At 39.7% G+C, this 22,096-nt stretch overlaps 1 protein-coding gene across 2 annotated transcripts; it reads left to right on the top strand.

Moving 5' to 3' along the window:
- Positions 1–242: 242 nt before the first annotated feature.
- Positions 243–8,489, top strand: ube2nb (ubiquitin-conjugating enzyme E2Nb). Of its 2 annotated transcripts, XM_070928678.1 has the most exons (6): positions 243–348; positions 2,052–2,298; positions 3,395–3,535; positions 4,045–4,081; positions 5,510–5,548; positions 6,572–8,489. In XM_070928678.1, the coding sequence occupies exons 1-6, from the start codon at positions 319–321 to the stop codon at positions 6,606–6,608; spliced, it is 531 nt and encodes a 176-aa protein (XP_070784779.1). In that variant the 5' UTR covers positions 243–318; the 3' UTR covers positions 6,609–8,489. The 2 variants fall into 2 exon arrangements, with proteins under 2 accessions (XP_070784779.1, XP_070784780.1); XM_070928679.1 differs by lacking the exons at positions 4,045–4,081; positions 5,510–5,548.
- The last annotated feature ends 13,607 nt before the right edge of the window (positions 8,490–22,096 follow it).

Raw genomic sequence — 22,096 nt, 5'->3', positions numbered from 1 at the left:
ATTTTAAAGCTTGAGAGAAAACATTTGGAAAAAATCCCTATCATAACAATGGCTTTCATAATATAGAAAGACATATATAGGAAGCCTTAAATTGTGTTTCTAATGTTGGTAATTGCACCTAAAATCTGACCAAAATTTAGAAGTGGCATTACAGTTATTGTTTATATTTTTACATAGATAATCTTGTACACCAGCATATTTTGTACGTCATCTGAAGCCACCGGAAGAGTGAGTTATCTGTCCCCGCCCCGGCCGCTCAGTCAATCCAACCTGAAGAGAAGGCGAGTCCACGGCTAAAAATATAATAGCTAACACAAGATGGCCGGTTTGCCTCGTAGGATTATAAAGGTACACTTTACACTGAACGGTATATATATATGTTAATGAGCTCGTGTGTGAGTATTGTAAAGATTATTTAGGGAGAATATGGACGTACATTTACTGCCATCCAACGTGTAGCCTGACGTTAGCGCGGCTAGCACAATTAGCTCTTATCTAGCTAGTTATCAAGCTAGCTCGCTGGTCCGTGTCTGCAAGTGTTTTGTTTGCCACTTCCGTTTACTCCCGTCTGCTCTGATATGTGGTTGAATTTTTGTACGAGTAGATTTGTTGTCGTACATAAATTGTAGTTTTCCCAGCATTGTGTTGCTAATTTGTAGTGTGAATCAACGAATTATGACAATTTGTCCTAGTCGCCATATGAATGGATTCGCTCCGTAAGCTAAGCTAGCAGCTGTAGCTTTCGGTGATTGGTAACTACACATGTCTGTCGCTGATGTGAAACGCTGCCCTTGTGGTCTCAAAACATTTAAATACTCGCAGTAAAGCAAATATGCTAGTATTTATTCTCTTGCTTAAAACGAAACGAAAACTTATGGAGAAATTTAAGGCCTGTTGCGTTGCGGTCTCCTCCCTCAACCTCACCGCAACTTCACTGGGCCAGGCCCGGCAGTGGGCGCAATCAGGCTTTTCCGCCACATCTAGCAGCTATCTCTCAGGTTTAGCAGGTTTTCACAGCCAGTAACAAAACGTTGACAAAGTGAAAGCACGACCCAGCTTCCATTATGGAAACCTGTTGTTTGTTTTCCAGTCCTGACGAAGGAATGAACAGTATTTACAAGATAAGCCAGTTTCCTTTCTGTTGACTGCAGACGTTTCGATGCACCTGCTTGATCAAATGCAGAAATGTGAAAAATGTTCCACTTCCTCATTTTGATTGTATTCTTGGTGCAGCACAATACTTAGTTGACTAGCAGGAAAACTCTGAAATCTTCAAGTCCACTTTTGAGAATATATTTTTTTCTACACAGCAGATTAACTGTCATCATCTGTTTATTGAATTTTTGTAATGAAATGGATCATAAAATAATTCAGTCGATTGGCAGAAAATTAATCTGCAACTATTTTGATAATTTATTCATAATTTTAGTCAGTTTTATGTAAAAATGACAGCGATTCACTGGTTACAGTCGCTAAATGTGAATATTTGCTGGTTGAGTTATCCTTATGTGATTGTAAACAGAATATCTTTGGATCGGGATGTTAAGGTGGACAAAACAAGAAATTTAAAGACTTACTTTAGGCTGTGACAAATTATGGTGGAACATTTTTCTTTATTTTCTGACATTTTATATACTAAAAGATTAGTTGATTAAATTGAGAAAATAATAAACAGGTTAATCTTTAATAAAAATGTTAGTTGCAGCCCTGAATTCATTATTTTATTTAACAAATTAGCAGTTTACTGCGGTGGGAAGTTCAGTGTGTGTTTTAATCAGAATAAGTCATTGTACAGTGCGTGAGAAGTGCTCCAGCCTTCAGCCACCTTTTTAGTTTCTGTGGTGAACAATAGCTTGTGGAATGTTGTTTTATGTGTATGTGGGGGAGTTTGAAGGTGTGTGTGTGACTAAGCAGGGTGAAGTTGTATGTCCTCATCCATTATATACTTGAAAGTCTGTTGTCTGCTGACTCCTCCACAGTTCTTCCTACAGCTGTTTTTTGTAATACTCAGAAATGTCAACAACAGTGTTATCTGTTCTGACCACACTCAGGAGACACAGCGGTTGATGGCAGAGCCTGTTCCAGGGATCACGGCTACGCCTGATGAAGGGAATGCACGTTACTTCCATGTGGTCATTGCAGGGCCTCAAGACTCTCCTTTTGAAGGAGGCACATTTAAACTTGAACTATTTCTTCCAGAAGAGTATCCCATGGCAGCTCCCAAAGTGCGATTCATGACCAAAATCTACCACCCCAATGTTGACAAACTGGGAAGAATATGTTTAGACATTTTGAAAGGTAAGAAAACATGATGGTGTCAATTAAATTCCTTTTTTTAAATGAGTAAAAGCATCACAAACAGTTAAAGCTGTGATGGCTCTTATACCTGTCTGACAGACATGAGTGATGGAGTTATTATTCCCAATGTGTTAGCAAGCAGCTGCCTACTTGATATCCCAACGACACAGACCATCGTGGGAATGCCATTAGAGCCCTTTTTACAGTAAAATATTTGGCTTTTTAGCTGCTAGATGCACATCTTTTTTCACCAACCACATATTTAGAGATTCACATTAGTACTAATTTCTTACGATGTGACACAATCTAATATAGATTACGCCTTTTGTTCACTGTTGGGTTGGCTGCAGTGGTTTACATTCTCTAAATGTCACATCTCAGGAACTTAGCTGGCACCGTAATACTCAACTATCAAATCGAACAAGTGGAGCAGTACACTTACATCTGACTGACAGGCTTACACATCCGACACCCAGGAAGTGCCAAATTAGCAACTATCCCACATTATTACACACCAGCAGTGTCACAAGCAGAATGTAGTAAAAGATCAAAAATTACCTTTTTATAATATGAGATGGCAGCTGCTTATATTTACAAAAAGCAATCTTGTGGGACGAAGCCTCAGGAAGCAGATGTGATTACAACCATTAATTCTAGTTTTGTGGTAAACAAACTCAAGCTAGTGTTTATTTGGCAAGAGCAGAACAGACAACAGCAGAGGGGTTGCCAGACTTGTTCTAAGGTAATGAAGAAAATAAAGACTGATTTGTAGACACACCGACAGCACTTAATGTTTGTCACTTGATCATATTTTATTGTTTTGAGTCATTAGATTCACTGGAGCCAGACTTGTTTTCCAATATCAAGTAGCCTTAGGAAATAGTGGATCTCAGAACAGTTCCTGACTGTCTTCAAATCTCATACATGATGGTTTGTGCTCGGCTTCTCTGTCACTGGCATGTTGTGGCTGTTCGGCCATCTCTACCCACTAATATCAATGTATCACCGTGAAATTTCCCTCGTTTTGCAAATTTGACATTTAAGCTGTAATTGTTGTCTCTTTTTGCATCTTTTTTCTGAACATCCCTGCTTCCAGATAAATGGTCTCCAGCCCTGCAGATCCGTACAGTGTTGCTATCTATCCAGGCGTTATTAAGTGCTCCCAATCCAGATGATCCCCTGGCAAACGACGTTGCAGAGCAGTGGAAGAAAAACGAAAGCAATGCCATCGAGACAGGTGAGGATAAGATTCATAGTTTTGTTCAACACTCATTTTTAGCACTCAGGATCAGCTTTACTGAACTATATGGCAGCTACCCCAGGTGGTCACAGATTCCCAGTATGAAAAATGTTTTTGTAGATGGCAACATTCATTAGCCTAATTCCAGACCTCTGAATTGCCACCAACATTTCAAATTTGGTCTTGTGATGTGTGGTGAACTGCTATTGGACCATAACAAGCAACTTGGGCTTTGGAAAACTGTTTTCTGAGAATTTAAAGACCAAGTCAGCAGTCCATTAATCTAGCAATCATCAAAATTGTTGATGATTAATTTTCTGTTCACCAACTAATTGATTAACTACTTTTGGTTTCATATTTGGACATTTCAGTGACTTTAGGCCGCCTATTGTTCTGGGAGTTTGTTAGATCAAACATATCTGTGTAAACTTTCCTTATCCACAGTCCTGCACCATATCACCCCTCACACCCTCCACCACCATTTTGTCTCTCTGTCTCTCCCACAGCCCGAGCATGGACCAGGCAATACGCGGGCATCATTACGTGTAGTATTCCATCATAATATTTTTATTTGTTTTTATTTGATATTGTACAGTTGGTGTATACTGACCTGTCCTGACCTTTTTCTTGGGTTTTCTGTTTATGAAGCTTGACTTTGTGCTGCCATTTAACTGTCCAGTGCTACGTCTGTTTCTTAAAGACCATCTGAGATTGGCTTTCTCTCTGTTATATCTCATGCACATGCTCTGTTGTAGTCGGGACTTTGTTGAGTCAATGAACCAAAACATAATCTAAATGTGTTTCCTTGTGGCTGTAATGTTCATCAGCAAAGAAACTGAAACAACGCTGCACTGTTGCTGTGCGTTCGGGAGCAAGCCTAACTGTTTTGAATTTGGTGCTGCATTATGCTTTAACTACTCAAAGCGACTTTCATAAAGACAATGCAGCGCGATCATCTGTTGAGTGTGCATCGCTCTGTGTCTGCGCTGCCACCTGCTGTGAGGAAAAAGCTGAAACTAAGTCAGATAGCTAGATAACAAACTGATATATGATAGACCTGTCAAAAGAGTAGCTAGATACAAAATCTCTCTCTCCTTGCAGCAGACGATAAATACACGCTATGTATACAATATGTAATTCATGCGTTAGCTAGCTCTTATAAAAAACTGAAGAAAACGGGACAAAACTGAGTTGTAAAGGAATTTTGTTTGCGGCTAGTTTTTACATTAACTAGCCTGTGCTCCATTCAGCATGTAGGATACAATAACAATTAAACAATTAAAAAGGCAGCTGGCTATTTTGTTAGCTTACAATCACTAACTAATGTTAGTGTTAGGGTTTGTTTTTAATAATTATTTGAGTGTTCTCCTATGCTGGTCAATATTACATTTGGGGTAATGACACTGATCCTAGATCAGCAAATGAATGCAGCTTTTGCCTCAAGTTTATTGTAAGGCATTCTTGTTAGTTATACTGCAGGGGAGAACAGGGTAAGGTGAACACTAATAATCTAATAATAATGTGTTAATTTATCTGGTCTGTCATTTGCTATCATCCTTAAAACTCAGTTTTGTCCCGTTTTCTTCTGCTTTCTCCTAAAAGTCATCAGAAATTAGCATTTAGTAGCTTATTTTTCAAAATAAATCTCCGGTGGAGCATAAGCCCAGACCCCCTAGCAGGTCTGTGTTTTTCTCTGTTCGTGCATCCTTCTCACCTGTTTCACCCCTAACCAGTTTGCATGTCTAAATTCATTGATCATCAGAATTGTTGATGATTAATTTTCTTTTGACTGACTAATGGATTAACTAATTGTTTTGGTTTTGTATTTGGAAATACTGGGACATTTCAGTGACTTTAGGCCGCCTATTGTTCTGGGAGTTGTTTTGATCAAACATATCTGTGTACACTTTCCTTATCCACAGTCTCCCCCTCACACCCTCCACCACCATTTTGTCTCTGTCTCTCCCACAGCCCGAGCATGGATCAGGCAATACGCGGGCATCACTACATGTAGTATCCCATCATAACATTTATATATTGTACAGTTGGTGTATACTGACCTGTCCTGGCCTTTTTCTTGGGTTTTCTGTTCATGAAGCTTGACTTTGTGCTGCCATTTAACTGTCCAGTGCTACGTCTGTTTCTTAAAGACCATCTGAGATTGGCTTTCTCTCTGTTATATCTCATGCACATGCTCTGTTGTAGTCGGGACTTTGGTGAGAAACTGAAAGAACGCTGCAGTGTTGGTGTGCGTTCAGGAGCGAGCCCAACTGTTTTGCATTTAGGGCTACATTATGCTTTAACCAGTCAATGATTTTTTTCAATGAATCTTTTATTTATTTAGCCTATTAACAGCCCCAACGTCGTGGAAACGTCCATCACAATCTCTGAGCCCACTGTGATAACTTCAGATTGCTTGTTTTGTTTGAATAAACAAAACCCAAAGATATTTAAGTTAGGATGATAAGTTAACCCACAGCAGCTAATTCGATAATTAAGTCATTGTTTTAAGTACTTTTGTGAAAGGAAAAATACTAAACATGTCTTTGTTCTAGCCTCTTATGTGTAAATATTTTCCGGTTTTCTAAGTCTGCTATGATGATTGAAACTGAAACCTTTGGGTTCTGAACTGCTGGTGGAACAGAGCAAGCAATTTGAATATGTCAATTTGGGCTTCAGAAAAATTATTTTCTGGGAATTTAAAGACCAAGTCATTAGTCCATTAATCAAGGAAATAATTGGAAGATTAATCGATAATGAGAGCAATCCTTAGATGCTATCCTAGCTGGAACCAACAAAATGTTGGCATGTTTGCTTGATAAACTTTCTAAACAATTCATTGATCATCAAAATTGTTGATGATTAATGTTTTGTTTTGCTTTTGTATTTGGAACATTATGGGGACATAATGCCGCCTGTTGTTCTGGGAGTTTGTTTCATCAAGTGCATCTGTGTCGACTCTGCAACACTTTCCTTATCCACAGTCCTGCTCACACCCTCAACCACTGTTTTATCTCTCTGTCTCTCCCGCAGCCCGAGCATGGACCAGGCTCTACGCAGGAAACACTGAAGTATAGAAGACGAGAGACGAGGCGTCTGAATGTGATCCACAAAATGTACTCCTATTCTGTCAACATTTGAATTTAACGGACACAAAAAAGAGAAAAAAATAATAAGATTATAAGTCCAAATCTATTTGAAAGAAATGACAAGATGTACTGCTGCAGACCTCTGGGTGACTTACTTTCCTCTCTAAGACGCGTTAAGTGTGTGTTAGCCTTTTTTTTTTCCTCCCCGTGTTGCTATTTAAATGCATGGACCGAGAATGACACCCTCCCCTCTACAGTCTTAAAAATAACATGCAATATGTTGTCCTGACCTAGGCACATACTGGTACGTTTGCAAAATATACGTGCATTAAAGCTGTTCTTCTTTTAACACATGCATTATTTGTCCACACATCTGTATGTCTTTTGTGAGAGATGACATATTGTGTTATTTCAGTGCACAGAGAGCGTACAGCTGTCCCCCCCCCACCCCCCTACTAGTAGTAGGAATGATGAAGTTTCTCTTTACTCTTTTTAGGGGATGCGATGACTTTTTGCCCTCAAAATTTGCCCTCACGTTCAACAAGGAGGTTAGTTGGATTTCCACTCCTGTGTGTCTGCGTACCAACACGTCACAACACTGAATATTAAGTTGGTGTTGCAGCTACTGTAGTTCAGTGTCATCTCAAGAGCACATGGGGCATGTAATACTAAGCACAGAGGGGAAACTTTACAGTATTTTCACAGCAAAGACGATCTTATTGGTAAAAATTGACAATTTAAAGGGTTCCACACAAAGTACTTCATCAAATCCGCTCTTGAATCCCAGACAAACCTTTCTGTAACACTTTCTGTAACTGCAGCGCAAATCATAATTTTTTTTAAGAATTAGACACTGAAAAAGAGAGGAGGAGGTCTCACCATTATCATCCACAGAACTGAGGGAGGTTAATTCCTACATTACTGTAAAACAAACTTGGAAGATGCCCCAGAGCCACAGCTAACATTTAAAAGCATTTAGTCCATGTCATTTTGTCTCTTTTCATTATTTACATCTTAACATTGGTGATAGGTTGACAGAAAAGACTATTGTGTGATTTAGATGCCTGAATCCAATTAGGCAAGGATTGCGCTTTTAATAATCCAAAATCTGCTGATTTAATGTCATGTTTTGTTCTTTCAAAGGTCTGTTTCGGCAGCAGTATGACATTTTTGCCATATCTTAAAAGTTTTCCACACTTGAGTCTCAGAAACTGTCGGTGAAATGTTTGTTTCATCCATGGTTTTCTCACATCTGTACATGTTTCAGGAAAAGGTCGTCAAACTCTGTTGGACCGTTTGGGGAGGGTGAGCAGGTTACTTCCACATGCTTAAAACAAAAAAAGTAATTCCCAACACATTCAGAAAGGTAGAATGATGCACGTTTTTTGTGTTGCAAAGGAGCTGCATGTTACAGCAGACTACTAAAATGTGTTGAAAATGTCCTTTTCTTTTTAAGGGTGTGGACGTGTAGCTGTTTATGTTTTTATTTTTCCTTGTTTTTTTTAACTGTCTGTCCATGCTATCTATGTTGCCTGTTCTCTATTTTATTTTCAGTGTTACTTCATTAAAAGGCATGTACCATAATCAAACTGATATCAGGACAGTTCAAACTAGTTTTCATCAGGATGTTTTGAGAGTTGAGGTGTCGAGTTGTCTTTAAAGGGAAAGTTGAGGCTTTTTTTGTTTGTTTGTTTGTTTGTCGTCAATTACAAGGTTGTTTTTCACCGTGACTTTCCTGAGTTGGTCTTACCTGCTTTTGCTCTTTCTATGATACTGATCTGTGATGATTATGCAAGTGAATTTATCTGATTGGGTCATTGTGGTAGCAGAAAAGTGACAAATAAAACGTGTTCAAGATTAAAGGTCCTTATCATGGTATTATAGATTTTCTATTGGCTCAGAAGTTGCACACATTGAAACCTTGTGTCAAATTCTAGATCAAGATTTGTAAAAGTCTTTAAGCTTTCCTTTTAAAAGATGCTGTGTTGATGGGTTAGAGGGATCAGTGTGACGACATCAGATCGTGGCTTGAAAGGCTCATCGGCCCGAAACGTAGATCCTCCGTGATCATATTGCCTATCTGAGGGAGGACTGTAACATGTTGTAGTAAAACTATTTTTGTCAAGCGTTCCTTTTTTTTGGTTGATCACTTCTGGATTACCGCAGGCTTGGTGTCGCGTAGATTTGTTTGTGTCCTGTCCTTGCCCAAAATTTTTAACTGTTTCGAAAATCCTACATTTACTCAAGTCTGGAAGATGGAGCACGGCTTAAAACCCGGTTAATTTATTGTTTTCCCCGAGGGACTTCACAGTAATCTAAACCAAGAAACAGTCACTCACTGTTTTTGAAAGCATCTAGATCAAACTATCTAGAGATTAAACTCTGATTAATCAGCTCCCCATGTGTAAAAAGAAAAAAAAAAAAAGTTCTGTCGGTAATTTCAGTACATTTGCATACATGGCTCTTCAAATACTCTGTAAATAAACTGAGTTGAGTAAGTAAGTAGAGGCTCTTCTGGTTTATGTCGTGTGGAGTTTGTGTTCCCCCAAAGGAAAGAGAGGCTACAGCTCAGATTAACGTTATGGAGGTTGACTGTAATTTCATACATTTATATTCTCTCGTAGAAGATTTTGCCTGGATGTTATCAAGTTGTGAAGCGTCCCTGAGACAGGCGGGAGCACTTGGCTTACATACATTACATCTGTACTTGCAGGACGAAGGACCGTTCATGTCATTGACACTTTTAACAGTAGTGAGTCACACAAAATGCAGTGCAGGATGTTTATTTTATTTCTATATTTATAGGGACACTATGGCATGGACCAATGCCACATACAATAGGGTTCATTTTGTTTTGATGGGCCTTTTAAAATACACAAAGTCAAAGTGAAAATACATTTTTAAAAGAAATAACAAAAGTCAACAAGAAATATGTACAAAACAACAAAACAAACTAATTCAGGTAGAAATTTCAACTGTCCAGTATGCAAACAACTGTATTCAAGTTGCTCAAATTCATTATTTTCACATCTGAAAAGGTTGCCCATTTTAGATTAATTAAATTCAGACACCAAAATTCAACATTCAGGCAACCAAGGATAAGCAATCGAGGCTCAGTGGAATCAGTCAGACCTCAGTCCAATCAGGTTACGTTGTGTTGGTCATATCAAAGAGAGAAAAGTTAAGGGGAGTTTTTCTTACCTACTGGAAAATTAAAAGAACCACCTAGATAGATTGTTTTTAAAGTAAAATATTTCACTGCTCTCTGTTCATAGGTATCTAAACTTCACAAGTTATTCAGTCATGGTTCAATTTCACAATTAGATATTCAGTTGCTCATAAAAGTCCAATTCAAAGGTTTGAACTGGCTCACCCAACTGAATGTAATCCTTACTAATGTTAGTGATGACACCTGTGCTTTTCCTGATGTAACGTGCTGTGAAAGAGGTCTACTGGAAGCCTCCACGCCTTTTTCTCCTGCAGTTCCATAGAATTTCACAAGATGGCGCTACAAGCAAATTTCACCTGGACCAGACAACTTCACACTTTTTGGTTGCTAGGACTGAGGTACCTCATAAGAATAATTATATGTTTTTCCGTCAGCTTGCAGGCATTGGGATGTAAAATGTACGTCTTCTCAGTAGTGTCTCATGAAGTCACAGGTGTTTGGATACCTGAGCAAAAACAATCTATATGCTCAGTGTGGCAATAGTTTTTGTCCCTCTTCATTATTCACCTGTCCTGGAGACCCATGTTTTTCATGTCTCCTCACCATAAACAAAGGTTTCACAACGTTTTATGATCATGGCTCGGTTTATATGGCAACAGTGAGTCATTCAGGTTGGTATGCAGCCATTCTTGAGGGGAATTGCAGGAAATGATTCCCCCTCACTATCTGAAATATCTGACAAAACATTAACTAGTCTTAGCGGCTGTTGTCTCTGGGGAGCGTTTGTTACGGCACCGTCCATCTGAAGAAAATCTCTGGCTAAAGTTATATTTTGTCTTAGTCAGTCAGTATAATTTGACACATTTAATATGAGTATGAGTATGAGCTCATATGTGAGCCACTACTGGTACAAAACAGTGATTTTGCGGTCTTATCTCTTAACTAACATAGTTAGCCATAGTTAAGTCATCTATTCAGACTACATGTTGGCTCTGCTTTTATCTAGAGTTTTAATGGCTTTTTAACACACACGGTCACTTCAAAGTAACATTTTGAAACCGTCACCAAACAGAGGAATCCCAAATGCTGGGCTGTAGCCCGGATTTTAGAAACTGAGGTAGTTCCCCAAACACAACAACCTCGCTACAATTATGTATTTTCTGAAAATGTTATTTCCCAACATGTGAAAACAAATCTCTCTGTGGCAATGAAATCTATCTAAAGGTCATTGTGAATGCTTCTCCTTCTTCACACTGACAGAAAGAAGACTTTTTATGAATATAAATATCTGCTTGTGAAGAACCACCAGGTGTTTGTTTCTAAATTACACCTTGAGAAATTCCCAGAAGAAATACTGAGGACAGGACCTCTGGGTCCTCAATGGTAGCTACGGCCCTGAACTGGATAATCATCTTTGACTGAGACACGACAACAACAGAACCAGGCTTGTTGTTTCCCCATTTCCTGTCTTTATGCTAAGCTAAGCTAACAAGCTGCTAGCTGTAGCCTTATATTTAATGGACAGATATGAAAGTGGTATTGATCTTCACATCTAACTCTCCGCCAGACAGCGAATAAGCGCTAACACTGTTAACTCTTGACCATAAAGGTCATTGCAAGCAGTCAACATGGAGTTGAAATGGACAAAAGTGCACATTTTAAGGATTTGCTTCATGTATAATTTGCTCCTCTTGTGAGAATAAATTGCACACATCTTAGAGATTTCATGACACTTGTCTAGTATTACAAGAATTGATGTGTCATCCATCATGTAAGCATATGACAATGCAGAGCTACAACTACAGTGGTTATTGCCACAGATGACGTGGAGGCCTAAACATAGCCCTGCTCCTCGTCTGACAGGGCAGATCATCTCTCGCTGTGATTGCTGACTACAGGTGAAAACATTCTTGTCACATGCCGGTGATGTTGAAGCAACAGTTGATGGCAAACTTCCTGTTCCTGGCGCGTGTCGTCGGCATCAGCGCTTATTTAAAAGCTGGCACCTGTTCTGGTCTGTAGTTGTGGAATGTTTTTTTTTGTTCTATTCTTTCTTCTTTTCCCTTTCCCATCTCTCATTCCCTCTCTTTATTGTTTTCAATCTTTACTTTCCCTCTCCCTCTCCCTCCCTTTCTTCTCTCTCCATCTACTCTTTTTCCACCTTCCTCTCCTCTCACTTTCCTCATTCTTCCTTCACCTCTCCTCTCTCCCTTTACCTCCTTTCTCCTCCTCTCCTCTTATTACCATCTTTCCCTCCTCTCCTCTCCTCCTCCTCTCCCCCTTTCTTTTCTTCACCCTCCCTACCCACTTTCACTCTCTCTTCTCCCTCTAACTCCCCAATTTCCCTCCTTCCTTCTCTCTTTCCTTCTTCCTTCACCCCTCCTCTCTCCCTTTCTCTTCTCTCATCTCACTCTTTCTCCTCTCCTGTCTCTTTCTCTCCTCTTCCTTTCATCTGCTGTCCATCTTTCTTCCCTCTTTCTTCCCCCTACCTTTCCCTCCTCCTCTCCTACCAATTTCCCTCCTTCTCCTCTCCTTCATTCTTTCTTCTCTCTCTTCTCTCCCTTTCCCATCTCTCATCTCACTCTTCCTCCTCCTCTCCTTTCCTTTTCTCTGCCCTTCTCTCTTCTCCTTTCCCTGTTCCTTCCGTCTCCTCTCCCTCTTCCTTCCCCCTACGTTTCCCTCCTCGTCTCCTCTCCTCTCCTCCCCCTCCTCCTCTCTGTCCCACTGCAGATGAAGTGGAGGGGGACTGCAGTCAGAACCCTCTCACCTGTTGCCTCCTGATGTTATATAACCATCCTTTCTACTCTCCCATGCGTGAAAACAAAAGTCAGCCAGCCAAAAGGGAATCCCTCCTTTGGCCACAGCAGGTATCTGTAGAGACTTCAGCCTCATTTTGTGACTTCTTCAAGAGATTAGGTGAAGGACACTCTCTATCTCAGATGTTATACAAGACAGCTGCAGTGGAATACTAATGCAGGCCGTGCTGAGTTTGCTGTAAATTAGGAATGAGCCTTTTCAGCCATTTTTAGAGGTGAGGTATTTAGAAGCATGTTATCATGATATATAGGAGGTTAATTCAGTTAAATATCTTGGCATCTACTTGATGGATTGCAACAATTTTTGTACAGGCATTCATGGTTTCCAGGTGATGAATCCTGTTGACTTTGGTGGTCCCCTGATTTTTCCTCTAGCGCCACCATGTGGTTGATATTTCTTTTAGTTTTAATGAAATATCTCAACATCCATTGGATGAAATGTCATGCGTTTGGTGCATACATTCATGGTCCTCTCAGGATGAATTGTCAAGGTCAAAATTGTAGTTTGTTTTTTTGGTTCCTAAGGAAATACCTGCAAAATTAATGACATTCTTGTCAGCCTCATCTATGCTTTAGTGCTAACTGATAGATGTTAGCATGCTAACATGCTAAATTAGTATAGTGAACACTGTAAACATTATACCTGCTAAGCATCAGCATGCTAGCATTGTCACTCTGAGCATGTTAGCATGCTGATATTATCATTTAGCTCAAGTACAGCCTCACAGAGCTGCTAGTGTGGCTATAGATGCTTGACAACACTAGCCACTTGTATAGAAGATTTTTTAATACAATACACGTCCCATACGTTTTACATATATAATTTACATGATTTCCTGTACAATACAGTACATTTGTGATTTATTTGTTCAGTGGATGCAGTAATCGACTGTGTGTGTGTGTGTGTGTGTGTGTGTGATGGCAGGGATTCCTCTTCTGCTCCTGTGAGTTTTTCATCCATAGTGAGAACAGGCTGTCCTGGGCCATCCTTCCACTTCCCTGCTCTCTCTATATATATATATAACAGCCACTGCAGAGAAGCACAGAAGGGTGTGTTTTTATACATATATGTGTGTGTGTGTGTGTGTGTGTGTGTGTGTGTGTGTGTGTGTATGTGTGTGTGTGTGTGTGTCTTTATGAGCTTGCAGAGGCCCCTGAATGTAAGGGAAGGGTGCTTTAAGTGGCCACCCAGTCACTTATATTATGAACACCTGTGCGCTAAAACCACTCTGCCCTTAAGCTCGGGAGTACTAGCAGATTTAACTTGTACAATTTTACAGTTAAATGACAGCGTGTACTGTAAAAGTTATTGTACTAAGGTAAAAACACAGGAAAGGCAAAAAGCAAAAAAAAAAATGACACACGTTTTATAAGGAGCATAACTGAATCATTGTGTGGTTTTGGATAGGAATCTACAAGGAGGACATGAGGGTATATTTTTAAAGTATTTTGAGTGAACATCCTCAAAGATCTTAACCAAAGATATGTGTTTAATTAAAGTTGCCCTCCACTCAGAAATATGTTTTTTTTTCTTGTCCCTACCGTTGAATGTTTGAGCTTCACTGTGCAGACTTTGAGACTAGAAGGCTGTTTTCACATTCATCTGCTGAAAGTGGAAAGTTTCTACTAGCTCGTTGATAATCCCATTTTCAGGAGCGGGCCCACAATCATGATTTGTGACATCACAAATGGTTTGGAAGCCAGTCCTGGTCCAATATTCAACTTTACAGTGAAATACGAGACACCTGTTTCCAGCAGGAAAAGTTATATTTATAGATTCTGGATTTTTTAATGAAGGAGAAGGATGATGATTAGATGTTATTTCAAAGATTTTAACAAAATAATTGAACTTTCTTTGAGTGCTGATCTCGTCCGATGTTGAGAAGTCACGCCTACACATACTGTACACAGTCATTTGGGGAACAGTGGTAGTCTTACCCAGTAGTGTTAAATGTAAATAATTAACAGTCTCCATTCATTGAATTTCCTCATGGGGCCTGAGCAGGGAAACCACCACCCAGACATGAAAATAAACCGACGACTGAGCACTAATAGATCACATGTTACTGTGTGAGAGGGAGTCACAGCAGCGTAGGTCATGCCGGTGCTGACAGTGCTGATCAATATCCTGTCAAACAGTGTGCTGATAGTGAGGTTTTAACACTCAGGGTTTAATACGTCTTGTCGGATTGGCTTGAGTGGGTTTCCATGGAGAGATTAGATTAATAGAGACTGGCCGATTATTGGTACACCAGTTTGCGATAACCGACAGTTATAACACATTTCAACTCCCCAGGATCGGTAACAAGTGTGAAATTCCCTATTGCTAATCTGTGAATCAAATAAGAAGATTCAAAGTTTCAAAACTGTCAATAGAGATGGCATGCTGATGTGTTGCTGAGGTGCTGACCCCGTGACCTTTGATCTCCTTGGAGGGAATAATGAAGGGTGATGTTATTCATAGAAAACTAGGAAAACCAGAAAATCCTTACATTTGAGAAGCTGGAACCAGAGAATTTGGGGCATTTTAAGCCCTGCCAGACTTTGTTCCAGACTAAAATATCTCAATTGGATGGATCGGGCTGCCATAAAGTGTTTATTTGTCCAACACTTTGGTTTATGACCAAATACCTGCAAAACCAGTGACATCTCCATCAGCCTCAGATGTACTAGTTTATTGCTAATTAGCAGATGTTAGTATGCTAACACACTAAACTAAGATGGTTAATACAGTAAACAACTGATACAAATCAGCATCTTGTTTAACTGTTTAAATGGTGAATTATTTATCGAAATAGTTGATAAATCAATCAACTGATCGTTTAATTGTTTAAGCTCCAATACTTATGTTTATTGACCAATATAACTATCATAAAACAAATCTGACTGATTGATCAGTAGCACTGACTGCTTGAGATTTCATGTAGCAAACGTCACATAGAGAGGACACCCAGCCCTGAATTCACATAAACATCAGAGATAAGGCAGGTGGCATGCCTTGTAGATAAGACAGCAGGCATAAAAAGGACTAAACTGAATGTAGGTAGTTCTTAGCTTTTAAATCATTTGCAAAGCCAACACACACTTGTCCTCTCTCAGTCTGATCAGTCTCAGTCTAATCAGAAAAACTTGCCGTTGGCAGAGGTGTAAGCTTAAGTAGATTTACTTTGCAAAGTTCAAGCATTGCTCTGTTAGGCGGTGAGTGATAGATTTTCACCTCCACCTAAACCCGTTTTCCTTGGCACGCTGTCACACTGTCTGGCAGAGACATTGTGATAACCACAGAATCCGTGCTGGTTATTATCAGGTCATTATGATGATTATACCTTGAACATCTTGATAAACACCAGTAAATCTCCAGCTTTAGCGTGATTACACTGGCAAAACGTATTTATAATAGCAACTGATGTGACCTGATCCCCAGCAAACAACCACAACAAAAATGAATCATATGATTTGGGACTTTTTCTTTTACAACACAGTGACGTCACTTGAATTGCAGCCATACAGCACTTTCAATCCTCCCTGTCTCTCCCTCTCTCCCCCCCTGTCTATCTGTATTCAGGTCACCTTTTCTTGCATAACAGCTCATTCATAAAACAGCACCACACCTCAGGAGGGGATGAGGGAAAGACTTGAGACGGCTGCTGAGACATATAGAAAATGTCTGCACAGGATTTTGCTGCAGTGTTAAATAGCTGTGTGAGGTCATGTCATGCCATGGTGCAATGTACTTACTGTAACTGTCAGAGGAGAAACCCTGTATCTCTAGTCAAGTTAGCAGAAGTTTAGCCAGTTATTAAAAGAGCAGACCTGCTATTTCAAATAGAAAATACCATATGTTTAATGAGTGGGGCTCTTGCATGGGTCATCATTTACTCATTACATTGATCACCAGAGAAGATGATTCAGGATCTGGGTAGATTACCACCTCTGCTAAACAATCTCCTGGAGAAAACCATGAAATTAATTTCACAAATTGGAAAAATGAATTTTCCAACATACAAATAATGTGCCTTGTATGCCCAGGGCCTCTGAGGAAACTGGGTGTGACATGAACGAGGAAGAAATTGAACTTATAATGAAAAGAACTCCAAAAAAGAGGCTAACTCATACAATAACACACTTGGGTAGGACAAAAAAGCTAAAAAGAAGTTCACAAACATAAAAACAACTCCAGGAAATGTAGAAACTAAGATAACAAGAGCAAATGAGTCACAGTGGGCTAATCAAACAGTCATCCAGATTGATGAATTTGTTGAAGGACAACAGAAAAGTCAGTCAGTAGTGGTGACCAGCTTCTTACGAATGGCAGGGCAGACTCGCCTTCTGGTGGCAGGTGTTCAATGACGCATGTTCTTACAGGTCTGGTTGTTTTGCCGACATTCTTTAAGGGCGGGAAATAAAATACATGTTTGAACTCCATTAATTCAATGAATGATTTTCGTGTAGTTCATTCAGTGTCACCTACTCTATTTCCTGCCCTTGCAAACGTCAGTGTGAGGACAAAACAAAACAAGGCCTGTCAGGACACACATTATTGAACACCATAATGGCTGACTGTTTGTTGGCCCATGCTCTGTGACTTATAGGTTTTTCCTGCTTTTGCATTTGTGTCAGCAGAACTGATGATGGTCAAAACTTTTTCTTTTTTCTTTTTTCAGAAGTGTGTAAGTAAACTATGTACTGCTTTGTGAAGTTCTTTAGTAGGGAAGTTTTTCTCCTGTTATGAGTTTTTGAGCTTTGTTTGTGGACATTAAAAAAGGCCTCCTCAGCTACACAGATGAAAGTTCAATATCGGATCATGACATTACAAGGTGTATAAGTTCTCCTAATCCTTCAAGCTTTAAAACGTCTCCCTTTATCTCTGTTTTAAACACCTTTTACATATGACAATAGACCTTTCATTTTTGTTTCCCACAGCAGCACTTAAGTCAGCGAACTGTTGTTCCCTCTATTAAAAACCCCAAGCTTAACCTCATCTCTCAAAGTATCTGACTGGAGCAGTGCCGTCTAAATGAGTGTGTGATGAGAAGGACTTGAGAAAGATGTTTTTATTCCATCAAGGCACTTACTCCTCAGGTGTGTCAGGTGACAGTGTTGTACAGGGCAGCTCTCAGGTACGCTTGGAAGTTTGGTTTCCTCTTCCTTGCCTTCAGTCACTCCTACAGGGCTTCACCGCAGTCACGTTTTCGAGTCTTAACCCACTTGTTTAGGTGAATGACATCTTTCTCAGCCTGCGTGTGTCATCATTGCTGTGGAGTTTTGTCTCAGACGACTTTCCCACATTCTGGCAATCACACTGTCACTGTCTGGCTTTGTTTATGCCCCTTAAAACCTAATCTTCACATGATTATAGAGTGTCTGTGTTTTTGTTCTACCTCAAGGAGACAGAGGCAATCATTGTGAGAGGAACATTTGCCCGCAGGTAGCCCCAACAATCAGCAGTGGTTAATGTTGGCATCACATAGTAAAGTCTTTATTCTGTATTTAGAGCATCAAAAAATAAGTTTGCACATATTATTTTATTTATTTACATTGTCTTTTTTTTTTATTAATCTGATGATAAAACATAAGCTATGACCCCACCCTATTTGTCCCTGATTGCGCTGGGTAATTCATCCCTAAGTGATGTTTACCCATGTTGAGTCTATCAGCTATCATAATGACAGGCTTTAATATGCACCAACAAGCACCCATTGTGTCCTTCAGCTCTCACAACCAACTTATTGTTGTTCTTGCATCTGCAGCCTTGAGACCTGTATTTATTCTGTTGTATAAACGGCAAAAAGAGAGATGTTGATGTGAGTTGTTTTCCACAGCGATCTCACAGGGCACAGACTGGAAAAAGGCTAGTGTCGTTCGTTCGAGTGTGACAGAACACGAAAAATGTCTTTGTAAGCGCTGAAAACAAGTATAATATTATAATTGTTATTTTAATTGTGGTGAAAACAGGAACAATTTGGTAGTGAATACTGAAAACAGGGACATGTGTTTTACAGATATTTGACTCAGGACACCCAGCTTGAAACCGAAATGCCTGGCTACTTTACCGTTAGCTAGCAGCGGTTTGCTGACTTGATCCAGGACTGTCATACTGGCGTTCCAACCCTGGATTAGGGCTACCAGTTAGCTAGTAAACTAACATCAACTGCTATCTCTCAGATTATTGGTTAGCAACAATGAAGTTGAAGATATTGACATTTCTTAGAGTACTTGAAGTTCTGACTTGGCTCAGGATAAAGCAGAAAGGCTCAGGAGATCCATTTGCAGAGGCGTCACAGGCTCTATATTCAAGTGTGACAGCAGCTCACTTCCATCTTAGCAGCCTTGGCCGGCTGTCAGGAGCTCACTTCATCATTGGACGAGCTCCATCCCATGAGAACATCCACCTCACCCTGAGTACCTGCAAACAACTGTCCCAAACTTTGTTTGTCATAGTGAATATGTGAGGGAGGGCTGAGTTTAATAAAGTTTAATTTTAAGCTGGTCTCTAATAATGGAGACGTTATGGGAAAACAGATGGCCCAATCTAAAATTAGCCTACTACGTGATTATCCATGCACTAAATTTAGGAGGGACAGTGATGCCTCATTGTCGTTATCTTGATCAGAACATTTACATATTTTGTGTTAGGAGACATTTCAGCGTTGTGGCTCTAATTTTCCCTGTCTGGAAAGAAGCCATTCCCTCACATGTCTCATGTCTGGAGGCTCGGCGCTGAGGTTAAAGAAGAGACTTACGGGTGAGCTAATCAGCTCAGGAGTTTATACGCATGGATCACAGGGAAATGAAGAGGCAGATTAGACTCCATGTGTGTGAGAGTGTCTCTGTATGTGTGTGTATACCTGTATAAATGTAACTACACGTGTACACTGGATCTCTGTGTACATACTGCATTGACTGTGTGTGGCATATGTATTTGTGTGTTTACTAGTTTACTGTACCGTCAGGAAGAAGTTGTCCTCTGACTCTCCTGATAAAGTGAGGATGGCGATAGGCAGACGTACGGCTCTGGCTCCTTTCGTTCCTCCATCTGTCTCGACGAGAGCCAGGAGAAACTGGATCCTTCTATTCCCCTCACACATCGGCTAAAAGAGGACCTCATTATTGCCCTTCTTTGCTATGCAAGAAGATGATGATAAACCACTTCAAGTAGCACGATGACACAGAGATTTATTTGCCTCAAAGGTGACTGATGCCCGTAAAATGATAACATGACTGAGCATCTGTTGTTATATTCGGGCGCAAGATTCTAATTTTAGTCCATAATAAATGACTTAACATATATCATATATCATGTGCAAAGGCCTTACAATTCTATAAATACATTAATTTTCTAACATGTCTGCCCAGCCCCTGATACCATTGGTACAAACTACAATCCTGTAAAATTGTACTAATCCTGTAGTAATCCTCCAAAACGCTCAGACTCACTTATATAATCAGATTTTTTCAATCACTTTTGGACTGAGATTGCCTCTTAATCTATCAAATATACAGTTACCTGAGCTATACATAGCAATGCACATGTTCATTTAAACATTTGCTATCATCTACAGCTATCCACAGCCATTATTTCAGGAAGTGCATGTAAAGAAACTGTTATCTTTTATATTATTTACTCCCTTTATTCATTTTTGACATCATGTGGATGTCTGCTTTTGTTTGTGTATATATCTTAATAAAAAGCAATCTGTTATTTTATGTATTTTTAACTTGATTACCATAGTTTTCATTTGGTCTGCAATCATCATGCAAGTAATCACATCAAAATCAAATAAGTGTAATGCTAAAACAAGACGATGATGCAGTATGATTTCCAGTAACACGAAGGCCTGCAGGCTTATTGCGTTACATTCAGGTGATAACCGCTGCTGTTAAAATGATAACATGACTTGTGCATGTAGTGATTTTTTCATCACTGCTGGAGAATATATGAGCTGTCTGGAGAGAAATTATCTCCACCATTCACTCAACCAGGAGGAGATATAGTGAAAAGGGTTGTTGGGGTCAACATGAGGACCTTTTCTGTTCACAGTTTGGTTTAGTCCTGTGACACCACAAGTGAGCTCATCAGTCAATTCTGTAATCTCAACCACTCCTGCTGATTTTCAGTAAATTAATGATAATATCAGTTACTGCACATAAAGAGAGTCACCAACAACAGTGGAGCAACACTAAGAGTCTACAGCTTTGTGAGGCTATACAGAGGTACTTTGCTATACTAAGATGCTGATGTTTAGCAATAATATTCACCATGTTCATCATTTTAGTTATCATATACACTTGTTATATAATGCTTAATGATCAGTGTTTTCCTTCTTGAGTGTGTTGTCCAGTCTCCTCAGCTGTGTAGATTAATTGTTGACCCCTCCTCTGTGTGAGAGACTATATTACTATATACCTATAGCCTGAAAGTAGGCAGTCAGATAAGATAAAGAATCATTGGCAACAGCACTTGATTATGTTCACAAACAAGTGGACTGTCTCCACTCTTTGACCCACTTTGATCAATCTCATTCTTTGATCGATCTTTGTCTCCTGGAAGTCGTTTGGCTTTTGATGTTATCTGGGGAGTTACAACATGTGGGTCCTCCTCAGCCAGCAGGTCAAAGGTGAACTGAAGGCGGAGGAAGATGTTAAAGCACCTGGACTGGGTGTCACCTCAGACAAACTATGTCACCATTAAACTATCATTGGATTTTCTCCTGTATCCCACGCCATTTATGAATTACATCATTGAAATAGTGAATACATTTACTCAGTTAATAAGTTACAGCTACTTACAATGCAATCACAGTTTCTAAAACCCCACCTGTGGAGTAGTTAAAGAGGGAAGGGATGGCATTATTCATTCACCTTAAATTATATGAGTTTAACATGAACCCAGTGACAACATGGGAGCGCCATCAGATATGATTTGAGACAGATTTGACTCTAATGTGTTTAGTCAGGAGGAGCAGTAAGGAGTGGTGCGTATTCAAAGTGACACCTCCCCCTAAACCAGACTACATTGCAACACTGACACTTCTGACCCAAAGTTAAAACACCACATTTGTACAAATATTTCTTTAGTCAAAATCCTAATAAGAACATATGCTTAAATTATGTAAATACCTGCTCCCCTATTTTCTTCACATTTTCTTCACACACCCAGTTATGGTGTCATTTCAATGAAAGGTGGGAGTTGCTGTCTGATTTCCCAGCATGCTGGATTAGATGCAACTATCTCATGAACTACTGAACATGCAGAACGTGATATTGTGCGCAATTTTGCCGAAAACACCTCAAAAGACACAATAACTAAAATCTAGGAACAAGTGGACTTCATTTTCAAGCCATGAAAAACTTTATGCAACATGTACATCATAGCTTTCCTTCAGCAAATAAAAAGGTGGAACTTGAAATGTGGAACTCCCAACCCCCCCCCCCCCATAAAAGTGCAATAAAAGTGTCATGGCTGACTGTATCGTGACAAATA

Source organism: Enoplosus armatus, chromosome 22 (genome assembly GCF_043641665.1).
Source record: "Enoplosus armatus isolate fEnoArm2 chromosome 22, fEnoArm2.hap1, whole genome shotgun sequence".
NCBI lineage: Eukaryota > Metazoa > Chordata > Actinopteri > Centrarchiformes > Enoplosidae > Enoplosus > Enoplosus armatus.
The sequence above is the reverse complement of the archived record's forward strand: the minus strand, read 5'-3'. Positions and strand labels throughout refer to the sequence as shown.